The sequence below is a fragment of the Corvus moneduloides genome, chromosome 4 (assembly GCF_009650955.1).
Source record: "Corvus moneduloides isolate bCorMon1 chromosome 4, bCorMon1.pri, whole genome shotgun sequence".
Classification (NCBI taxonomy): Eukaryota; Metazoa; Chordata; class Aves; order Passeriformes; family Corvidae; genus Corvus; species Corvus moneduloides.
Window position 1 is genome coordinate 43428886 of NC_045479.1, and position 18191 is coordinate 43447076.

At 38.3% G+C, this 18191-nt stretch overlaps 1 protein-coding gene across 3 annotated transcripts in view; it reads left to right on the forward strand.

Annotated features, from left to right (window-relative positions):
- Positions 1–18191, forward strand: part of LRIG3 (leucine rich repeats and immunoglobulin like domains 3) — a 44338-nt gene that overhangs the window by 15238 nt on the left and 10909 nt on the right. For all 3 annotated transcript variants that reach the window (XM_032106303.1, XM_032106304.1, XM_032106305.1), the window contains exons 4-13: positions 6005–6139; positions 6774–6917; positions 8828–8971; positions 9291–9434; positions 9861–10004; positions 11268–11348; positions 12009–12080; positions 12440–12511; positions 14783–14946; positions 17649–17969. In XM_032106303.1, the coding sequence (XP_031962194.1) occupies positions 6005–6139; positions 6774–6917; positions 8828–8971; positions 9291–9434; positions 9861–10004; positions 11268–11348; positions 12009–12080; positions 12440–12511; positions 14783–14946; positions 17649–17969 (1421 nt within the window). The remainder of the gene's footprint in view (positions 1–6004; positions 6140–6773; positions 6918–8827; positions 8972–9290; positions 9435–9860; positions 10005–11267; positions 11349–12008; positions 12081–12439; positions 12512–14782; positions 14947–17648; positions 17970–18191) is intronic.

Here is an 18191-nt window from a genome sequence, read left to right on the forward strand (position 1 = left end):
AAATGATTTATAGTACTGGAGGGCACTATGGTGGGTTTAATCTAAGTCATATTTAAAGTTTTCCAAGATTTTAGCATTAACTGTCACAGAGCACACCAAGTCTGCACTGGGCTATTATTCCTGCAGTCAGCTCTTGCCAAAATAGTTATGCCTGCATTGCTTTTGTTTACAGTTGTTAAAATAAAGGGATGAACTTACACATTCACTTGTCTATCACGTGCTAAGTAACTTGTGATTATTTTGGAAAAGCCAGAAAACTGAATTGGAAACAGACATCAGGGTATTAAGAAGTGAGTTTGGAAGGAAAGCTTAATTAGTTGCATATTGGTACTGTGACTGGAATCAGAAGAGAATTGTTATGGAAGTATCATGTGTTTGAAAGTTTGGATTTGCCTCTTTCTTTTTGATGATGAAGACATATCTGATCACTGAGTTGTTTCAGTCTGTATCTTTCTCTTCCCCCTTTGCCAGTTTATGTTTGATTTGGGAATCAATAAAGCTTTGGTTTCAAGTTTTGGACAGGGTATCAGTAGCCTACAGAGTTCTGAGTTTTCATTTTCTATTTGATGCCTGTATACCATAAAAAACACAAAATACAAAAGCAGAGTCTTTCTGACATCTGGCTTGAAAGAGGAATGAAGGCATGGATCATGGAATGAAGGAGACCTTCAAAAGAAGGAACAGCTGCTTGCCGCAAGGAACACAAGAAGCTTGTGTGTTAAAGAGTCATCGGACTTGTAAACCTACCAGTAGAACTGGAAGTGAGCCAGAATCTGGGCTCCATTTCTGCTAACTTTGTCTTGGAGACAAACAGTTTCACTTGTAATATTTCTGTGACTAACACTTGCAAATATGTTAAAAAACCCCCAGACTTCCTTAATTCAGTCCAGTTGGGTGTCTTAATGGTGAGAAGAGCATGTAGTCCCATTCACATCAGAGACTGCTTTTTTTTTTCAGGGTAGTGTTCAGCTTAAAACCACAATTTCAGTATTTTAAATGATGTAATTGTTCATTGCAATATGTTTCAGTAGTCAAATGAGTAGAAATTGAAGAAAAAAAGGACATTTTTGATCTTCTGGAAGTAGTAGTTACTGAGGCTCTTCTGATAAGTATTCCTTAAAGTTGTCTAGCTTTATCCTAAAAGCCACAAGGTATGTATCTTCCAGCACTTCCAATTACAGTCTTGATCCTTTGTATATAGTATAATGTGTTTTTTCTTTTTGCTTCAGTTTTCTTCCACATAGCATGTTTACATCATTGTTCTCAAAGGAGTTTGGGAGGGGAGGAGGGGGAGTGCAAGAAAGAATATGCCAGCTATATGAATATGATGCCAGCTGGTGAGTGACAGCAAGAACAGGTGAAAAACCCAGAAAAATTTAAAAGGAGGCTGTGAGTTGTAGTGGCACGCAGTGGAGACCACCCAGAACATGCCCAGATGTGGACAGTCATGTTGGTTTTGCAAGGACTCTGCTATGGCTGCCTCCAAGAGAGCTCTAATCTGGAATCTGTGCAAACACAATATGGTCAGACCAGGCATCCATCAATTTCCATGTCTCAGCCTCAGCACTGGTTAGAAAGGTACATCTAGTCCTAGCAAAATGTGGTTTTTTTCTCTTCATGTATCCACTTATTTTCCATCAGGAGATTCCACTATGGTTTAATTTGCCTGTTTGTGATTCAGATTATTCTGCCTCTCAGGGCTTAGTTGAGGAACAGGAGGTACTGTATTAGTTGACATACACACATATGTTAAGATAGTTACTTTACATCTGACAGGTATGCAGAACAGGCTGCATGGACTGTTCTCCAAAATTGTCTTTTACTTTTTTTTTTTACTTGGTTTTTACTTGTTTTTTTTTTTTACTTTACTTTTACTTGTTTTTTACCAGGTTGCTCCACCTCCAGGCTCCTACACATACTCCTTGTCAGGATAGTAGGGTGAGATCCAACTAAGAAGTTTCCAAAACACTGCTGATCAGGATATAGCTGGAAGAAAAAGTTATGCTGAAAGTGCAGGAGTCTTTTTTTTTTGTGCTGAGCTTTCAAAGAGAAACAAAAGATAGGAATTCAGGTTTTAATCTGTTCTTGCCTTGGATTTTCCATGTTACAGTGTGCTTGATGAGTTCCAACTCATCAGGACCATGAAGCTTACATGGATATTTTTCTTCGGTAGAAAACATTTCATACTGACAATCTTTATCAAGAAACAGTATGACTATCTCAGATCTTTAAAAACTGGTGTGGGGGCAATGTTTGAGCACTTAAGAGCTTTTACATCTGAAAGGTGTTAATTAGACCCTCAGCAAAATGGATGCAGAAGTTTCTGTGCTGCTTTGTATTTCCCCAGAGTAAGGAAAGTACAAGTCAGTATGTCAGATGTATGGTAGCTGTTTACATGGAATGAAGCTTAAGATCAGGATTGATAGGGCTGTTACAGGATTTCTGGCCTACCTGGTGTGTTTCAAGTCATGAATGTTGAGAGGGAAGGCTAAGGTTTCTCATACACATAATGAAAAACTGGTATTCTCTGTTAAGCTGGTATTTACACAGGCTTATGTAAAAGTAATTAAATCAGGCTGTATGCATTCATGGTCATTGGTTTGTGGGGTTTTTTGCTGCAAGTCAGGGTGTAGGCACTCAAATTGCAAAAGGCATGTTCAAATTCACGTAGATATTTTTGGTGGTTTTATCTGCATTCCCTGGTGTTCCTGCTGCTTTAGCTGTAACAGGAGAAGTTGTAAGGAAGCTGCAGCATGTTGCTGTTCCTTCCACATGAAGAAATTGTTATCAAATTGCTGCAGATTTGTTTCTGGGAGAGCTTGATGTGCTGGTTTTCTTGTTGCATGGGATCTCTATTTCTCTCATCTCCCCTTGAAGGTTTGTGAAAGTAAACCAATGGGGTGTGTGCAGCTCCTTTTGTCTGTAGCAGCATCTCACAGGAAAGGTTTTCTTTTGGGTTTTCTTACCCCCACCCTCCTCTCAGTGAAAAAACTTTCATGTCATTGTACCCACACACATACTGTTTGGTTCTGTCTTGACAATTAAGATAGGCTTGTGTTTTCAAGCACGTCCTTCTTGACTAATTTTGATGGTGATTTGGCAGTTATGAGAAAGATGATACATTGTTTTTTTCAATTTGCTTAAGTGATGAAGAAATACCAAATTAGAGTTGAACTTTCTCATTTTAAATAAAGTTGGGTCTTAAACTGTTTGGATATCTTCAGTGCTGAGTAATCTTCCAGGTGTGAATTACTACGCTTACATTCTTTCGAAAAGAAACTGGACTAGGGTGTTGGAGCAATAGGGAGTGAACCGTTCAGCTGTTCCGCAGCTGAGTAACTTCTACAAATATGATTAAGCAGGAAGGTGCAGTGAGGGCTGGTTTTTGATTGTGAGATGGACTAGGACTGCAATGTGTAGTGCAGTTTCAGTGAGCAAAAGAAGTTGTTCATCACTCCTCAATATGGCCTTACCATCTCCAAAAAAAGAAAAATGTTCCTGAAACAAACAAGCTCTGGGTTTTTTGTTTGTTTGGGGTTTTTTGTTGTTGTTGTAACCTGGTCTGTGTCAGGTAATTTGCCAGCTGGTTTAAGTGCTACTCTGAAGACTGTGTAAGAGTTTTATTTGGTTCCATTAGGTCCAACTAAACTTTGTAATACAGGGGCTATTATCCTGCCAGTTGTGAGGAATTTCTGTTTTATGGAGCAGTGCTGACACAAAGACAGTACTGTGCAAGCCGTCTTATAACTGAACACTTTCACACTGCAATTTAGGAGGCGTGCAGTTCAGGAAATTGCTGGCTTGTGCTGGAGCACACTTTTACTGCAAGGAAAATTTTATTCGTCACTCAAGTAATTGGCAGTTTTAATATCTTGTTAGTAATTACCTTATAAACAAAGTAATGCATAAATGCAAGGCTCTATGACCTGTTATCTAACTCACATTATTATTTGGCTGGTGGAACTGATGCATGGTGGTGGTGTTTGTTGTTGTTTTTTATTAAAGTAATTTGTTTCCATTTGTTATAAATACTTTTAGCTAAGAGTTAAAAAATGCAGTGTACCTCTACCAGACAGCCTAAGGAATGAAACATGATACAAGCTCGGCATTGGAGAGGCTGCAGGATCACTTACCCATTCCCACACGTGGTCAGAAAGCCCATTAATCTCACTTCTGGTTCAGTTTGTGAGTTGGGACATTTTTGTCTAGAGCAGTAGTTCCCCCACATCCCTTGAATACATGAGGGTTGTCCATGCTACCCTAATGTTTGGCTTACTGTTTGATCCAGAGCAAGTACTTCCAGTAAAGGTAAACACCTTCCAGAATTAATATTCTTGTTGATAGTTTTACTAAAATCGCATTTGCCTCCAATCTCTAGGATCTGGGGAAAGCTCCTAAATTTTGGTAATTCATTAGACAAGGTACAGAATGTACCACAGCTAGAACTGACTTGAACTTACCAAGGTAACAAGAATAATTTCAGGTTACATTTAATTGGTCATGATCTGCTTTCACCTATGTACTGGTAGCCCCAAACGAATAACCCTATTAATGTTGCTGATGTTCATGTATGATTCTGTACGTTTTGCTGCTGAGATGGGAAAAACTTGTAGGTTGCTGGGTATGAACATGAAATAGGGTCTCTGGAAAAAGTTCATGTCCTCGAAAGTGAAAAAAGAGGTGTTCCTTATAGCAGACTATGATACCCACGTCTTCAGATTGTTGCATGTGTTTTGTTGTGGAATTGGGTGTGATGCTGAGCTGAAGTTTGACCAGACATGAAGTCCAAAACTCCTGTAATGACCTCTAATATGCAGAATTTTTGTTCTTTGCCAACTCAGTAGAAGAATCTGTAGGTTGAAATACTAGGTCTAATTCCACAATTAGAGAATGTTTTTCAGAGGGGGTGCACTGTCATCCATGTTTTATAATCCAGCTCTATTTTTTTTCCTGGAAACTCAGTTGGACTTTCATGCCAAGGGAGTTTTCAAAAAAACCCAAAACACTGTATTTAGCTGCTATGATATTAATTTGCTGTACTAGTTTGAAGACAAACCAGTGGGAGGCACCAAGTCAGAATAACAATTTAATGGAAATTAAAGAAAAGGGGAAAAAAAGGTAAAAGAAAACACCGTCAAACTGACAGAGTCAAGGTACAACCTGACACCCTGTTAGGCAGGGTGGTGGTAGCAGTCTGGTAGAAAGGTGGCTGCAGTCCTCTGAAGCAGTGATCCTGTAGTAAAACAGTCTGCTCTTCCTCAGGAAGTCCAGTGGTGGCTGTGTAGCTCCTGTCCTCTGGAAATCCAGTGGGAAGCCGGTGTCTCTGGTGTTCAGCCTCAGATTATATCCACGATGGGATGCTTGGTTCCTCCCTCTGGGTGGAGCATCTCACAATGGGGTAACGAGTCATGAGGCAAAGTGTTGATTAGGCTCATTAACAGAAGATAGTCCGGAGGGAGTTATCTCTGAGTCATGCGGCAGGACAATGATGGGCAATTAACAGAAAGATAGTCTGGGGGGAGGAGGCAAGGAAACACTGCCCCACCTGATTTTAACAGCTGATGGGGATGGTAATAGAATACACTGCAACCCAGGACATTTGCTTAAAATAGGAAACAGCTCTAACCTTATTTCATTGCAATACTGTGACATACTGTTCCGTGCAAGTACCAGATATTTCTACTGTTCAGAAACAGATTATTATAGAGTTTTACATCTCTTTTTAACAGTCATGAAGTGCAGTAATTTTATCATATTGCATTTTTTTCATAGTTTCCTGGGATTATATTTTAAGAAATACTAATGAACGTTTATTTAAACTATTCCAATTTGTGATTTTGGAAATTTTTAATGTTATGCATAAAGAACATACTTTATTGGTTTTCTGTAACTCAAAGTTGTTTTCAAGTAGGGGAATTAGGAAGTAACTTTTGCCAGAGTTGTGTAGTTAAGATGTGCTTACTCTGGAAATGACAGTCTTTTCCCTACTGCCCTTAAATTTCAGGACCAGTAACAAGATCGCCAGCATTTTGTCTGAACATCTGAAGCCATTTCAGAGTCTGGAAACTTTGGACTTGAGCAACAACAATATATCTGAGCTAAAAATGTCATCATTTCCACCATTACAGCTCAAGTATCTGTAAGTAAAAATTAATTTTTTTTTCCTTCTTTCAGGTTGCTTTGAAAAATCTTCTTTGATAATTTAGATTCGTAGCTGTTTATTAAGGTACTAAATCTTCTTTTAGTTAGAATGACATTAAATATTCCTACTTTCACCTGTCTAGTTTAAGATAAGCTGCTAACTTGAATACATGAGTTGTTACAATGAGATGTTTTAATTCATTAAAAAAGGCTAAGGCCATTATTTTGAGATGAAACAAAGAGACGTGTCTCTTGAGAGAAATAATTATGCAATAAAATGAATTTAAGTTCCCCATGGATAGGCTAGTTTGTAGTTATATGGAGTTTGGTAGACTTCTTGTGAATACACTTCAGTTCTTGTTCAGGAATATTGCAATGCCAGATATACTCACTGATAAAACAGTAACAGGATTGCCACATTATCTTCTTCCATTATCGCACTCTGGCAGAATAGAGTAAAACGGTGGGGGTGAAATACTATTTGACTATAGAATTAGCTGTCAAGAGCTCTAATTAATATAAAATTCCATTTATAGATGAGTAAGCACCACAAGAGCTTTGTGTTTCACTACTTGTTGTTAAGAATTTATTAAATAGCTGTAAATTTGACCTTCTAGACATTGTTTCAACAGGTATATTAACAGTAACCGAATAACCTCTATGGAGCCTGGTACCTTTGACAATTTGTCTACCACACTTCAAGTACTGAAACTGAACAGGAACAAAATTTCAGCAATTCCTCAAAAGATGTTTAAACTGTCCCATCTGCAGCACCTGTAAGTGTAACCTACAATTGACTAATTGTTTTCAGGTTTTCCAAAGCACTGGCAGTGCTTGAACTTTAGCCTTTAATTTAACCAGAGGCAGAGTGAGACAGACAGAGAAAACATATTACTACAACCCTTACTAACTGCAGCGTTGTACTGAACAAAACTAGTCTTATATGTTGGTGAGATGTGAACAGTCTTTGTGTTTAAAATTATGTTCGCCTTTTAAAAGTTTAAAAAGAAAAAAAGGCTGGAAAAGGGGTAGTAGCAATATTTCTGTAAAAAAGCATCAGGAAAATAGTAAGTAAAGTAAACCTATATAGTTCACTGCAGCAGTCATTTACTTGCTTTGTGCTTTCACAGTGAAGTGAAGGAAATTAATTTGCTTTCACATGGCATGACAATAAGCAATATGCTTGAATAAATGGACCTTCAGCTTTACCGATGGAGTGCTGTCCATAAAGGTTTTACTGAATAAATAATAAAGTTATGTGAAAGAGACTGTGGGATTTTTTTGTTGTTGTTGGAAAGCTTAGAAAGTGCAGAAAATGGACAAGAGAATGGATTGCACTTTGTCAAATCCTGGATAATTATTTTCCATATCAGATAGTCAGGAGTTAAAAATGACAGAGTCTCTTAGGTTAACCTTGAAAGTGATAGGTTATAGGAACACCAAAATGTTAGGGTTCTTGACACTTCTGGAAACAGTGATTGTGTTTCTTCTGTATACAAATGCAGGAAGGGTTTAATCAGGCCTCAGTAGAAGAGTATGAGACCAGTCTTGCAGAGCTCGGGATTTGTTAATGATCTTGGTAGACTTTCTGATCTTAAATTCACCTTAAATTTTGGATGTTGGTTATATTCTTGCCTAAAAATGTTCCCTTTGTGAATAGTTGGTATGCTGACCGAGTTATGTTAGGTAGTTCATTTGCAAGAAAGGCAAAAAATTTGTGTTATCACCTGAAAGTATTCAGAGAGGAGTGGGGAAGAACTAAAGCCTGTTCTTATTGAATGTTCTTCACTTTTTATTCATATTTAAACACACGATGAGAAGTAGGGTTCTCCCTCAGGTCTGTTATCAGGTAGGTTTTGTATCAGACTGCCATAGAGGAAAGGTGAATTCTTTCGGGACTGACACCCTGAAAAATAATGATGGTATAACTATGGGGAAAGGATTATTTAGACTTTTACTTTGCATGGGGCAGTAAGTTTTGGAAGGAGAGGATTCCTCTTAGTTTGGTAGATCTAAGACTTCCTTGAGGGGGCAGATGATCACTCATCTTTTGGTAGTATTGTCTAATCCTGTCACTGCGTCTTGGCCTCCAGCTCCCTCACAGGATACACATTGCTCCCGGTTTCTGACTGCAGAGGGTGAATGTAGTGGCAGAAGGGTGTGTGCCAGGACCACTTGAGAAAGAGGGAAGGCACTATGTGTAACTGGTTGTGGAGGAGGGAGAGATACATGTAATGAGTGCTTGGCTACAGGTACAGGAAGAGGTCACCCAGGATACTCAATTTTGTCTAGTTATCGCAACTAAAATTTTAACTTTTTCTTGACTGATTATTGATTGCAATTACAGTCCAACCTTAACAGCTCTACTGCTGGATAAACACCAGGAACTTGCTTTCAGTTTTGAATTAGCGAACAGGATTAACCATGACATTCTAGGTCTGCAGGGATTCTTTTAAGACTGAAAGTCAAGGAACTACCAAGTATTTGTCCTCAGTATCAGAAAGGCACAAAGGTATTAACATGGTTGAACATAATGTGTTAAAATAAAATGTTTGATTTTTATTACTTTTTGTCTCTGTTTTATGTGCAAGAAAAGTGTTTAAATAGTTTTTTCCAGAGAGGGAAGAAAGGTTGTTGGCACATAGGTAAAATTACTGTGCTGTAACTGTAAATTTTATTGATGCAGGGAGCTGAATCGCAACAAAATCAAAAAAATAGATGGACTTACTTTCCAAGGACTTCCTGCTTTGAAATCATTAAAACTGCAGAGAAATGGGGTTATGAGGCTCATGGATGGTGCTTTCTGGGGTTTGACCAACATGGAAGTCTTGTAAGTATCAAACTTGCTGGTAGGTTCTGCTGATAACATATTAAGTAGATTTGCACAAAATTAATAGAATTGCTTGGTAAAATTTTAAGGCGTTTTTGAATTAAAATGTTGTGGTGTGGTCTGAAAAGCAGCAAGCAGTCATTAGTGAATGTGTAGAGCAGCACATTTTAAATGCATACAGTTCTAAATTTAAATAGAGGCTCCAGCTAGCTAGCAGTATTGTGAGATGTGTGTTGTCCAGATGTGGACCTGTGGCATAGCAATGCATGCTGCTGAGTTTCTGAACCTTACGTCTTTTTCTGTTTGAATGTGTTTGTAGGCAGCTGGACCATAACAACTTAACAGAGGTAACCAAAGGCTGGCTTTATGGCTTACTGATGCTGCATCAACTCCATCTCAGCCAAAATGCCATCAGCAGGATCAGCCCTGATGCCTGGGAGTTTTGCCAAAAACTCAGTGAGCTGTGAGTACCTTTATTCTCTTCCAGTTTCAAAAGCCGGGCACATGCTAAAACATGAGTTTCTTACCACTGATTTGTGAATTTTTCATAGCAAAGTTTCCAAGGTGACAACAACTTTACTGTATTGGACAGTTACGTCTTGTTGAAAGAAGTTGAAGTTAACTGTGATGGCTTTATTTCACTGTAGCAGTTGTACTAAAGCTGTAACACAGTCATTTTCAAATGAAGGAAGTTATTTCTGCAGTAATTTGTGAATTGTTCGAAACAGTGCAAAATGCTGTGTGGTCAGAAATGATGTAGTAGGTTTGTGTGATAATCACAAGGGGAAAAATTGTGCTCCCCCCTGAAAATTTATGTGGGTTGAACTGAGTTAAATTAGCACTTCAGCATGAACATTAAAATGCTTTTTTCCCCCCCTTAAATTTGCAGAGATTTGACATTCAATCAATTAGCAAGGTTAGATGATTCAAGCTTCATTGGTTTAAGCGTGCTGGTTGGACTGTACATTGGAAACAACAAAGTAAATTACATTGCTGATTGTGCCTTCAAGGGACTTTCCGGTCTACAGATTCTGTAAGTTGACAAACTCAATTTGTAACGTAAAAAACCTTAAGAAAAATCCTGTGTTTATAGGTTCTTTTTTTTCCTTTTGAAATAGACAAGAATGTTCTGTTAACATCCCCTGATCAGTGTATGATTTTGGTACAGTAGGATATCTTTTCAGAATAGTTGGGGAAGGGACTCTTTTGTTAAGGCTGTGCACAGTGTTGATGGTAACTGTGATACAAACTTTCAGTAGCATTATTGTGGGAGAGGCATATCTTTGCTTGAAGGCAGCAAGCAGAGCACTGCTACCCACAGTTTTGGGGATCTGGATCATAGTTGTGTCCTAATTAAATCATTTTCCCTCATGGTAGAAGTAAGAAGACGAAACTCATTGTCATGACTGGACAATTGCTTTAAGCATTTGAGCATGTTTTGAAATAGCGTTTCTTAAAGGAAGGGAAAGAACAAAGTAAACTAATCTAAATATATTTCACTTCATTAAAACCTTCCCACTGCATACCACTGACCCATCTGTCAGCCAGATGAGCACAACGATTGCCTTTCCCTCTAGGCTTTGTTTTCAGGGGTTTGCTCACATACTCACACTTAGGGCATCCAGGAAAGATGCAGATTAGAGGGGTGTACACTATGTTTTTTAAGAATACAGAGAGTTGGAGATCATAAAGAGAGGAAGTTAGAAAATTGCAAGGTGTTTAGGAATTAAGTGTTAGGCTTTTCCTCATAGATTTTTCTTTCTCCTCCAGCCCTACCCTGTTGATTCTTTGCTGACAGACCATTATGTACACAAATCTCTAATCTCTTTATGCTTCACAGATAATTAAGCAGGTATTTGGGGATATTAAAATGATTCTCTGGGTGTTAATATTATGGACTTAAAAAGACATGACGGTGTTTCATTTCAAAGGGATGACAGTTGATCCCTTCTCTTCCTGCGATGCACCTTCTCTTAAGATAGTCCTGTATCTGAATACCTTTGAAGGGGTATGTGGGTTTATTTGCTCACAGTTCTAAAAATTATTGAGTTTGTGATCTTTTTAATTATCAAAAAGAACTAATAATCTTCAGAGTCTCTCGGAGAAAATTGAAATTATAAAGTTAATCAGGAAAAGCTTTTCTTAAAAAACCCACAAAAACCAGCTAAACAAAAATCCAACCTAACAGAAAGCTGTTTTAGAATTTTTTTAAAAATAATACATGCTGTTGAAGAAGTATATACCTTGTTCTTTTTAATAGTTTTTGTGGTTTGATTTCCCCTCCCCTCTTAAACAGGGATCTGAAAAACAATGAAATATCATGGACTATTGAAGATATGAATGGTGCTTTCTCTGGCTTAGATAAACTTAGGAAGCTGTGAGTATTGCTGCAATATTTGTATTATCATCATGCCTTAAAAAAATTAGCTTATTATGTGTCTTTCAAGCGACAAGCCCAACACTTACGGATATTAAATTTTCCACAGCAGAGATGATTTTTTTCTTCCTTACCACTTTATTCTCTATAACCTGTTCCTTTTCAGTAAAAGAAATTCCAGATTTTCCAAGTCAAACTAATCTGAAATATTTTAAGTATTATTAATATTTATGGACATATTTATCAAAGAGTGAGGTTTTCCATAGCAAGGAGTAATAAGTGTATCATATGACAAAGGCATAGTGATAGGGATAGTCTTCAATAAGATAAAACAGCATCCAGTGGAAGTGGCTCCATTGCATTGAAATTTTCAAATGCATATTTATGAAATTAAAAGGTGTTTATAGTTTTACATTTAGAATAATCCATGTCACTTAACTGGACATCTTAAATGTCTTCTAAAATCATTGTAATCTAGATATTTATTCAAGGGGAATAAATGAGTATTTTTTACATGTGAGACATTTGGCTCCATTGGAGATGGGTTAGTGGTGAATACGAGTCACAGTTCAAAAACAAATGCCAAAAATGTAATTATTCAGCTCAAAAATTCTCCCATTTAATTACATCTCTTTTGCATCTTGTGCTTAAATTTCTCAGGGTACTCCAAGGGAACAGGATTAGATCCATTACAAAGAAAGCATTTTCTGGTTTGGATGCACTTGAACACTTGTAAGTAGTAGAAAGTCACATTTAATGCAGAATTGGAATAAAATGAACTTTGATACTAACTGAAATTAAAGTAGGACTAACAAGCTTTGCTTATGACTTGGGATGCAATACACTTACGATCACGTTGCTGCTGTGATCTTCAGAAGATTTTTCTGTTTTGGAGTTACACTGAGTATGAATTTTGGAATTAATGCAGAAATTCTTACATATTAAGCATGCTATGAAACTCCTTATTTGTGTCTCTTTCACTTTTGAGCTGGAGAGTTCTTTGTATATCAATAAAATAGCAAACTATTGCTTGAGTCTTAAATCCATTCAGTTTAATAAATTACTGTAATCATTCTGGTTTTTTTTCCTAGAGATCTAAGTAACAATGCAATTATGTCAGTTCAAGGGAATGCATTTTCACAAATGAAGAAACTCAAAGAATTGTAAGTTCCTATCAAAAGACGTGATCTCTATTAAGTATTTGTATCCTGATAAATATATAAATAAGAGCCTTGTAAGACGTCACCTGATGCAGTGATAGACTCCTGCTGTAATCTCTCTGAAGTAACATCAAAAGGTTATGTCAGTGTTTTGGGGTTTTTTTATTTTTTATATGATGGGGGTATTTAAATGAGAAAGTGTAGGATAGGAGGCATTTCACTTTCTCCTACGTTTGTTGTCTTCTTATTTTAAATTGGGTGAACTCGTAACAGGTTTTAGATAAGAGAGACGTTGATGTAATGTGCTCTAAGATCAGCAGTGCTATCACTGAGCTAAAGCTTGCTGGACCAGTGAAATGCAGTGCTGTAATTCTTTTGTAAAGACCTGGTTGTCAGTGCTTGTAATTGGCTCCTTCTCTCTTGTAGTAGCAGAGAGACAGATCTTCAGAGAAGGCATGAAGCGGTCACTGCGAAAAATGTGTTCTAGTGAGGATGGGTTTTTGTCCTTTTACCGCTTTTTTCGATTGATCAATGCAGAACAGCACTGGCTCAGGGATTGAGTGCAGAGGGTTGTACCGAAAGGGGTGACATCAAACTGACAACCTGTCACTAGTGGGGTTCAGCAGGGCTCCATCCTTGGCCCTGTGCTCTACATAAAAGACTTGGACGCAGGACTGGAAGGGATACTGAGCAAGTTCACAGGCAATACAAAACTGGGAGGAGCTGTTGACTCCCTCGAAGTCAGGGAGGCCCCACAGAGAGACCTCAACAAGTGAGAGGGCTGAGTGATCACCAGCTGTGTGAAGTTCAGCAAGAGAAAGTGCTGGGTTTTGCACCTGGGGTAGGGCAGCCCTGAATGTAGGTACAGGCTGGGTAATGAGGTGCTGGAAAGCAGAGCCCTGGAAAGGGACCTGGTGTCCTGGTCGAGGGAAAGTTGAATGTGAGTCACCAGTACCCTGGCAGCCAGGAGGGCCACCCTTGTGCTGGGGTGCAGCAGGCACAGCATCGCCAGCCAGGAAAAGGAGGGGATGGTCCCGCTCTGCTCTGCACTGGGGCGGCCTCACCTCGAGCGCTGTGTGCAGTTTTGGGAGCCACAGTACAGGAAAATATATTAAACTCTTAGTGTGTCCAAAGGAGGGCAGCAAAGATGGTGAAGGGCCTTGAGGCAAAGCCATATGAGGAGCAGCTGAGGTCATTTGGACTGTTAAGCCTGGGGTCAACAAGACTGAGGGGAGACCTCATTGCAGTCTGCAACTTCCTCATGAGGGGAAGATGAGGGGCAGACACTGATCTCTGCTCTGTGGGGACCAGTGACAGGACAGAGAGAATGGCCTGAAGTTGTGTCAAGGGAGATTTAGGTTGAACCCTAGAAAAAGGGTCTTCACTGGAGGGTAGTTGGGCACTGGAACAGGCTCCCCGGGGGAAGTTCACAGCACCAAGCCTGACATTGCTGAAGGATTTGGACAATGCTCTTGGGTATATGGTGTGATTCTTGGGAATGGTTCTGTGCAAGGCCAAGAGTGGGACTTTTGATGATCCTTGTGAGTCCCTTCCAACTCAGCATATTCTGTGGATCTGTGTGAATTATTTTTGCTTTTTTTTTCAAGAACAAGTAAGATTTGAAGGAACGGTATTTTGTTACTGAGTGTGGGTTTTTAATATGTTTTTTAAGGGTGATTTGAGTTTTCAGCCAAAACTGGGAACTTCTCTTGCTTAAACTTCTGATTCTAGATGTTTACCAGAATATTCCTTAGCTTTCTTATTTTTTCCCTCTGTGAATGGAGATACTCTTACAGGTTATGTAAGCTAATAACTAGTTCGGCACTTGTTATTTCAACACATTACTATTCTTTTTCTTTTCACTCATCTTTTTAAATATCTTCGCCAAGATAAATTCTGGCTGAAAAGGAAATTAGAGAATGAATTTGTCTCAGATGTTGACTTTCAGAGTACCTGCCTTCTGGACTGCTCTCCTGCATGCCCATTCTGTGTGTGTGACTGCAGACTGTAGTTTTGTATTGAGAGACACTACAAACATGCTTGTTTGCCTGAACTCATAGCTGAAGCTGGGAGTTGAGGATAACATGTCTGCTCTGTGGCATGTAGGAGTCATGACAATGGGTGTCACTAATTAGAGCTGAACAATATTGCTGTCTTTCTCTTTCAATATCTGTATTCAACCTGAAAACTTAGTTTTGTTACAAAAGTTTGCTCATGCAGATCTGTATTGCAAACAGAAAAAAACAGGCTTTGATTTTAATTGCTTTTTCTTAGGCACTTCAACACATCAAGTCTCTTGTGTGACTGCCAGTTAAAATGGCTACCACAGTGGATGTCAGAGAATAACTTCCAGAACTTTGTAAATGCCAGTTGTGCCCATCCTCAGCTGCTAAAAGGGAGGAGTATTTTTGCTGTTAGCCTGGATGGGTTTGTCTGTGGTGAGTGTAGCCTCAATTTCTCATTCCATAAACCAAATTTTGCTGTGTGCTTGGGGTTTTTTGTGGTTCCTTGATGTGTTGTGATTTCTGCAACAAAATGGAGAGGATGTGATACTTATTAACATTTTCTTCTGTTCTCAGACTATGATGTAGATGCTCAAAGCTTGTGGCTTTGTGTAACACAGGGAGTGATGGTATTCTGACTTTTATTTCAAGTACAGCTTGCATAGAACATAGCATAGCATGCAAGTGAAAGCTCATCAGCTTGTGAGGGTAAATGAATGTGCCTCTAGATTTAAAAGATTGCTTAGATAACTGTGGTTTTTAAACGAGGCATATTTTGGCAAAATTAGGATGCAGTTTTTGGATTTGAGTATATGAAATTTTTTTTCATACTCCATTAGTCTTGAGGTTATTCCAGGGCTGATAAAATTTGGAAGTAAAGCCATACCAGCCTCAGTTCTGACATTTTTTATGTGTGCTTGTTGTCTGCTTCAAAAAGTATTTGTAGTATGTAAATTACTGCCTTTATATAAACTGTTAAAAAAAATACCTGTTTACCACAGTTACAATACTGATGTTTTTTTATTTCAGTTCACCAGATAGTAAATGCTAGTAAAATATTTTTACTTTAAGACCTGAGAATTTAAGGTGATAGCATCTGCCTTAAAAATGAAATTTTTCTATGTGTTTAGTAGCATTCATTATCACCTATGTTATGTTCTCTATTTAAAGCAAAGTGAAGCTAAGCATTCAGAGTAAAGACATATATTTGAGTACTCTGATACGTAAAGTGGGAATTTTGAAAATACCAGGAAATTTAAAAGCTAACTGCATTTCATGTATTTTTGCTGAATACATTTTATTTTTCTTACTAAAGAAAATTCAAACTTTTTATTCTTTGGAGACAAAACAATAAGTGTTTTCTCAATAACTTCCTCTCATAGCAAATATAACTGGTTAATTTTTACTGTTGCTACTCATAGCCTTTTTTCAGTGTGAAAGCAGGTGCAGAATATAGTGTACCAAAATGTTGCCTTTCCCCTTCCTATTAGTGGTCAAATATTTAATAAATTAAATAATGAGCAGATTCTAGCTACTGGTGAGAAGGAGAGGTTGACATAATACAGGGAATTACAGATTACTCAGTGGCTAAAGGAGTATATATGAAATAGACGTCCTGATTTATGAGAAATGCATTCTGTCAAAAAATTAAACTGGGGATTTAAATATGTATCTTTCATTCATTAAATCAGGGGGAATTGTGTTCTTTCTTTTAGCTTCTGAATGCTATTTTTAAGTAATTAATTTCAAACTGTTTAAGATGTATTAGTAAAAAGAAATGTACTGCGTCAGTTGTTGCACTTAATACTTAACGCAATTGCCATGCAATAGCTAAAGTCTCCAATGCTAGTCTTATCCTAGTGTGTTTTTCTGTATTCTGTACTGTACGCTTATTTGAGTGACCTTTTTATCACCCCTCCCTCTCAAATAATTAAGATTGAAGTAGTTCTCTTGTCCTTTCACAAGGCTAATTTAAGTATTTAGAGTGTTGTATTTAGTTATCCCTGTGCAAAGTCAGTGAATGTATTAACTCAATTTGCAAATGGTATATTTTGTCATGGAGGATTTAAGACGTGGGTATGAAGCATGAAAAGCAAATGGCCTGGGAGGTTCTTAAAGCCCATGTCTAGAGTCCCAGATCCATGTTGCCCTGTCACTGGAGCACAGCTTCATGCCTGCAGGAGTTTTGCAGACAGTTCAAGGTTAGGCTATCTCTGCATATCTCATTTCTTCTGTAGCAAACAGCGTGGAGGTTCTTCAAAGAAATAACACTTTGACCCCATCTGTTTCCCACACAGTTGAGATGTGATGAGACAAAGGGGCTAGGAAAAACAGCAGGGTCTGTAGGGAGGAATTTTTGGGGCACAGGGCTTTCCCTGCAGTTCCTGTGAAGTTTGTCCACAGATTGGAGACATCTTGAAAGTTTGGAATATGCTAAAGGCTTTTGCTGTTGGGTGACCAAGCATTTACTTGCCCATTGCTTTTGTACATGCAGTGTACACACAGTTCAATAAATAATTCAGAAGTCAACTAATTCTGTAAACTCCCAAAATGGCACTTTGAAGGTAACTTTCCTATTGTAATGGGACCTCCAGGAATTCTTGAAATTCTTGTGTTCTGCCCTGCTTAAGGGACCTTCCATCCCCTTTGGCCCAAACAGATGCAGATCACTGGAACACTGACTTGTACATGATTTTTTTGGTGGGTTTGGGTAAAACCCTCAACTGTAACTTGCAGTTTCTGATAGCAGAAGAGCTTTGCTTTCAATAAAGAAAAACTCACAGCAGACTGAGGTGTCGTAAAGATGAGAGGTAGGCTTCATGACTGGTGTTCAGAATAGTTCCTATGGATGTCAGGAGGTAACTCTTCTGTCTTTAGTGCTCCTATTGAATAAACTATGCACACAATTTGCTTTTAAGTGTGCTTTCTCTTCAATAAGAGATGGCTTGGCACAATAAACTCATAAATACGGCATCTTTAAATGCCCCTAAGGCTAACAAAATTTAAAACAAAAGCATTGTGGATCCCTTTAATAAATACTTATCTGACTCTTCTCTCAAACCTATAAAACAAGGCTTACAAACTCTCTGGAAAGAATCCTCAGGCATCACATTATTTTTTCTTTTCCCTCTGTGCAGATGATTTTCCTAAACCACAGATAACTGTCCAGCCAGAAACCCAGTCAGCAATTAAAGGCTCCAATTTAAGTTTTGTGTGTTCGGCAGCCAGCAGCAGTGATTCCCCAATGACTTTTGCATGGAAGAAAGACAACGAATTACTGCAAGATGCTGAAATGGAGAATTACGCGCACCTCCGGGCCCAGGGCGGAGAGGTGATGGAGTACACCACCATCCTTCGACTGCGCAATGTCGAGTTCAGCAGTGAAGGGAAATACCAGTGTGTTATTTCAAATCATTTTGGTTCATCCTACTCTGTCAAAGCCAAACTTACAGTAAACAGTAAGTATGTTGTGTTTTGCTTGTGGACTTAGAATGATTTTAATCAAGATAGGTAATCATAGATTTTCCATTCTCATCATCTGCATCTTTTAGAAGATCCTTTAATATGAGATTATTTCTTAAAAATGTATTCACTTCCAAGGTCACCATTCAGTTTTACCTCTGGTCCCAGTGTGCTGAAGCATAGTATAGAAAAAAACAAATAACATACCCAATTAATAG